General features: G+C 40.2%; 1 protein-coding gene across 1 annotated transcript in view; it reads left to right on the top strand.

The window, feature by feature from the left end:
* The window catches only part of IPCEF1 (interaction protein for cytohesin exchange factors 1), a 43,596-nt gene that overhangs the window by 14,161 nt on the left and 23,435 nt on the right, over positions 1-6,000 (top strand). Inside the window, exons 4-5 of the mRNA XM_019472634.1 lie at positions 1,890-1,963; positions 3,591-3,662. Of these exons, the coding sequence (XP_019328179.1) occupies positions 1,890-1,963; positions 3,591-3,662 (146 nt within the window). The remainder of the gene's footprint in view (positions 1-1,889; positions 1,964-3,590; positions 3,663-6,000) is intronic.

Genomic DNA, 6,000 nt, shown 5'->3' with positions numbered 1-6,000 from the left:
AACAAATTTTTTTTTTTTTTTTTTTTTTGTCCTGGAGCAGGCAAAACCATTTATTGGGGAAGATGCAAAATATAAACCTCTCATATGAATATTTAATCCATTTAAACTGCAGGAATGATGGTTATGCCATGATTTATTGTATACCAAAGAAGACATATGCAGAGGTGTGGGGAAGCCACCCACTGAAAAATCCATTCTGTATCCATATTTCAGTTCTCAGAGATTCATACTTCTAAGCATTAAAGCTCAAAGACTTGTCTCGATGAACATCTTTTTATAGTATCTTCATATTCATGCATAATGTGACTTGAGATGCTGTCAGTCATCTTCATTTATCCTCTGTCTTTGTAATTGTGTATATTTTACCTGCTTTAACTCGGTGTACATTTTCAGAATTTTAATGTGCCCAGGGATAAGGGCTGGGAGCAGCAAAAAAAGCGATTCAGGAATGAACACTTTCTGTATTTTGGAAAGTACAGTTTTTCCTGACATTATGTGCTACAGACTTTTGTCTACATTATTGCTCCTTTTAGGAAGAGTCCTAGTCCTATTGCAGCTGATCGGGTGAATGTATATAGATGTAGTAAAGGAAGATGTTTCAGCTGCAGGCAGCTGAAAAATCATTCAGATTTGAGGCTAACTGGTAACTTCAGTTTTGCTGGAGCCACTCTCTGACACAGAGTCCAGCTGACTCGGAAAGGAGATGCCAATGCTCAGTAAACCCTCTCCTGTCCAGAAAGGGGTGACTGCATATAAACAGTGTACTGTAAATGTCTGCCTGGCTTTTGCTACCTCCTGTACCATGCCTGAAAATTTCTCAGGGGGAGTGATAGCTGGGTGGCCAAAGCCATCTGAGGCTGGTTTGCAGCGTTTAACAACAGCTCAGCTGTGGGGGACCACCCCCTTGCACTGTTTCACCTCCTGGCATGGGAGCAGCCTGTATTGCCTCTGCCGTGCTCACGTACAGGTGTATATAGGTGACCCTACGAAATGGTCCATGTTACAGTTACCCAGGGGAGACGCTCCTCGGTCTCTACCTAGGATCATTTTGGGTCACTTTTGAATCCCCGTCGCTGTAGACGTGTATTTTCCAAATGTACATAGATCATTATATGTGGTGCTGTTACGCATCTGTGTAACACGCGTGCATGCTGTATAACGTAACAAATGCTCCTTTGAGACTGTATGTAACATCCAGACCTGAATGGATGATATAACCCTTATTCATTCTCTCTTGTGTCATCTGTCTCTTTTGAGAGGCTTCTGTTTTAGAGCTGAGGTTCAGTAGTTTCATTTTCTGGGGTCTATGCACAAAGCGTGGCGGGTCTCTTTGTCAAAAGAAGTTGTGTGATCACTGATGGCTGCAAAGGAATCGAGTTCCTCCACCTTGCCCCTGTTTTTAGCCCTGGTTTGATCCAAACCTAAATTTTGCCCTTGACAATTTCAGACTCCGGACTAGACTTATGACTTACTCATGAATCTTAGATAAGGATGCTCTGATACAAATGCTTCGAGGTGAGGAGGAAGGGGGGAATCTTCCTCAGCACTATTGTAGGACTTGAGGATCCTTCCTCTTTCAGGTGCTTTGCTATTTGGAAGTGTACAACAAATCCCATGCTCACACTCTGCCACTTGCACAGACAGGAGTGGTGGCTTTCTAGCATCCAGGACTTGCACAAAGAGTAGCTGGTACAGGAATATTTCTTGTTCCCAAATACCAGCCAAAACATTGGGTGTTAATCTGTCCCCATGGTGATGAGCATATATTTTCACACTATAAAAAGCTGTCAAAACCAAGCACTTGTGTGTTAAATATCGTTGAGCATTGGAGTCTAGTAGTTTACCAATTGGTTGATGTGGTGATTTTAATTTTTTTTTTTTTACTGCAGGCTGAAAAAGCAGAAGGATTCATCAGACTTCCAGACTTCAGTGTGGACCGAGCCACTGAATGCAAAAAAAAGCAGTAAGTTTATCTCTTGCCCTCAGTTTTGCATGATTTTCACAATGTTGCAAGGAATTGAATCTCAGTAGTGCCTGACAATGGAGCTGTGGGGAGCTCTTCTGTGTTGTACAAATAATGAGTTATTAATTGAGCTACTGAAAGAAAACCATATTGCAAAAACATTTTTGAAAATTCTCTGCCAGATGCGCTCTGTTAAAACTACAAATAAAAAAGTAGATCAGTATGCCAAATGCTTTTTCTTTTTTTTCCTTCTCTTTCACTGATTATGAGTAAGTTGTATTCTATCTTAGATACCTTCTCTTAGGTGGGGAGGTCAACAGTGGTGCAAGTAATGCTGCTTCCCTCCGAGTTGGGACTAATCTTTAGGCTGCTGTGGTGCAGCTTTGTTTAGCAGGGTACAAATTTCAAAATATTCTCTCCAAACTCCATATGCAGCACTGACTTCCAGCTGCTTCTGAGTACATTTCAAAGGTTTGGAGGGGTGTTGCTGCTGTTCAAAGTTATGAAGATCAGCGTGGTTTCTATTCTGTCCCTCAAGAGAGAGCCTTTGTTCTTCTGTTCGGGTCTCATGCTGACATTAGCTGTAGGTGTTTTTGAGACTAACTGTGGGCTTGACTCCTCCAAAGAAAGGGGACAGCTATTTTGAATATGGGGAGCTTCATTTTGTTTTCTCAGAGGGAAGGTTGAGTCACATAGTACAAGACCACGAGAAAATGTTGCCCTTCACTTCTGCAGCTGTTGGCTGTCAGTGACTGGGAGGAAAACACATGCTCATCACTTATTGGGGATGGGGTAAGTTAGGAGAACTGTCAGGATTGACTGGGGCTGCTGGGCCCCAGTCAAATAGTGTGTGCTTCCACAGGACAGAGTCACTCATCTAATGAGGAACAAAAGAGGGAAGCCACACAGTCTCAGGGTCGGAGACTATGTTTTAGGAAAAAAAAACCTTCTGAAAAATCTTACTGATGGCTATTCAACTAAAGCATAGTCTGGGGCTGAGATCAACAGGTTAACTATGGGCATGTCAAGGGACTACCTCCATTTTCTTTGTTTCAAACCTGTTGCCTAGTTGCCTTTTCGGTGCCTCCCAAAACTTGTCTTGGAAAAGACAGTGAAGAGTCAATCCCTATTCACCCGCTGCGTGCCGCCTGTGATTTTATTGTACTATACCTCCCTTCTCTCAACTATCAGTTTCCCATGCTGTGGGGTCTTAGCCTGATTAATCACTCACGGAAGCTGTTCCATACCTTGGGTCACCCCTGGCGCTTTCTCTGAACCTTTTCCAGGTTTACTATGCTTTTCTGAGCTGGGGAAGCAAAGCTGCACACAGTATTTGAGATGTGGGCACGCAACTGACTTATGTAAAGGCATAATGAAGGTCTTTGTTTTATTCTTCATTCCTTCCTTTTTAGTTCCTGTAGTTTGTACCCTCTGAATAATGTGTGGCCTAGGAAATGAGCTAAAAATAGACTAGAGTTTTAAGGAAAGAGCTATATGGATGGATAAGCTGATCTGGATTAATAGAGTGGAGTGAATAAATATTTTAAATAATTAATTCAGCTATTTTTTTTCTTTTCTTATGTAAACTAGTTTTCTTCACATATCTTCTATTTTTCTTTTCTTAAAGTGCTATTAAGATCAGCCACCCACAGATCAAGACATTTTATTTTGCGGCAGAAAATGTTCTAGAAATGAACACGTAAGTAGGAGCGATTGGCCGTGTTTCATCCTGTCTCATGCCTGAGGACATCCTTTGAAAGTTAATTCTCTCACTGTCAAGCAATTGTTGACAAAGTTATTCAGGGAATTACTGAGTCTGTTTTGTTTTCTAGTCATTGTATAGAAGGAAAATATTGCGATTTGTTCACTAATGATAGTTGAAATCAGAATCACATTATTAGCCTGATTTTGATACTAATCTTCCCGACATTTGCTGGTATAAATTCCTTTCCATTAGAGAGGTGCAAAGATTTGATAGCAAGTTCATCACCTTGGGAGAAGTGAGGGAAGAAAGGAAAGAGAGGGAAAAGCTTAATATAGTTTTGTCCCAGAAGTGATCTAGGACTAGAATATAATATTGTCTGCTTTCAGAGCAGCATGTCAGTTAACAAGGAGGGTTAAAGGGATAGAAAGGGCTGTTTCTTTAATGTAAGTAAGCATTTACTTCACCGCCAAACTATGTTGCAGTTAAACGATCCTCATGACAGATCAGAAATTTTCTTTCCACAAATGTCCATAAGAATAATAATTCATTCATGCAGTTTTTAATGCAAGAAGTAAAAATGGATATGAAACTGCCATTTAGAAACCACTGAGCTATCAGAAATAGATATTACTTGCTATTGATCCAGTTTTGGCTGATTTAGATACATCTCGTATCTTCTTTGTCTTTTTTACTTCAGATTGCAGTCTGTTCATAATGCTATTGCATTAAATGGCCAAATGCCGGATTACAAAGCGGTACAATTTAAATGGGAAGAGAGCTCCTATGATAGTCAGGTCAGGATTTTAATTATGGCTCTGCTGGTGACCTTTTGAGATTCTTCATATGGCATTGACTGCTCTTTTCCTCTATAAATGGGAGACCTCATTACATATTTACCACAACAGAAAAGGATAGAGGTTGAGAGAACGTGTGTGACCTTCCGAAAGGGCTGTAGATACAGAAATGTACAATACTGCAGTAGTGCATGTACATATATATTCATAAATCTGTACTCTATAGATGCGTACAAGTAAATATAGATGGAAAGAACATGTTGCCCTTTGCAGCTTGGAGCAGCGCAGAGCATACTGGTGGGGAGACAACCATCTGTTTCTGTATCGCCGTGTTTCCTACCGGAGCTCCTGAACGGAATGAGAAGTTCTTGAGGCAGATGAGCTGAGGATGGCTTAGAATGAGGGACTGCTGGACAGGAATGTTTCTGTAGAGAGAGTAACCCTGGTTGAGAAAGAAGAGAGGGAAGGATGTAGGGAGAAGGAAAAGGAAAATTAGAACTAATGGAGGACATTAGTGAGTGCTAGCAGCCAGTTTGGAGCCCAGCTGGAAATTCTCAGTGTCTTAATGACACTTTTGAAATGTTTAGTCTCATGTGAGTGAGACTATGAAGCCCATGCAGGTGTCCCAGTTCTTATGCCCCCAGAATGATTTTCTTCAAACTCCACTTCTTGAGTAAATTTCATTTTGGCTTAAAGCTCAGTAGCCTAGCATTAAAGCAGCTTGCATTATACTGCACTAATACTAATTCCTCACTGTTGTAACTGATGATGTTTTCCTTGGCAAAGTATAAAATACATGCATTTAATACATAAAGTACACGCATACTCACGCATATGTCAAAACAGACTAAAAGACATCTGTTCTCTTGGCTCCAGTTCCACAAATACATATGCATGCGAGTGGTTCCACTGAACTCACTGGGGCATTGGCGTGTGTCGAGTTACCGGTGTGCATAAATGCTTGATGGATCATGACCTTTCATAACTCTTCATGCATATATATCTATGAAATCAACAGTGGATTTATTAATACAGTAATTTTCTTCATTAATTTAGCATGTATTTGCCATTGTCACGCACACATGAGAAGTAAACGTGTGCTGGCTAGCTGCATGCATTTACCTGTCCTGTTGCACAATGTTACTAGTGATCTGTCTGACCTTGTGGTTAATGAAGTCCTGTATTTTTTAGCAAACCTTTTCTTTTGTTTAGATTTTTTAATTTAAAAAATCATTCTGTTATGATTAGCTGTTAGAATAAAGTCAATAATCCACTCACAGAAATGACACTTTGTTTTCTTGAATTGTTATGTGGTTCTATTGTTCGTACTGCAGTTTAAAAATCCAGTCACTTTGACACTGATCTTACTAGCAACTTTCCCATTGCTTCAGTAGAATCAAGATCAGACGCAATGTTTTTTCAGAGTTATGAATCTTAATTCCTGCCCTTCATACATTCCCTATTTAGGCCTTGAGTTTCAATCTGAAAGGCTTGAGCTTTTTTAGTTGTTAGTTTCTTAAAACCTTAATAGATCTGAA

The sequence above is a fragment of the Aptenodytes forsteri genome, unplaced genomic scaffold, assembly GCF_000699145.1.
Source record: "Aptenodytes forsteri isolate BGI_AS27 unplaced genomic scaffold, ASM69914v1 Scaffold82, whole genome shotgun sequence".
NCBI classification, from domain to species: domain Eukaryota; kingdom Metazoa; phylum Chordata; class Aves; order Sphenisciformes; family Spheniscidae; genus Aptenodytes; species Aptenodytes forsteri.
This window is presented reverse-complemented; position numbering and strand designations above follow the sequence as displayed.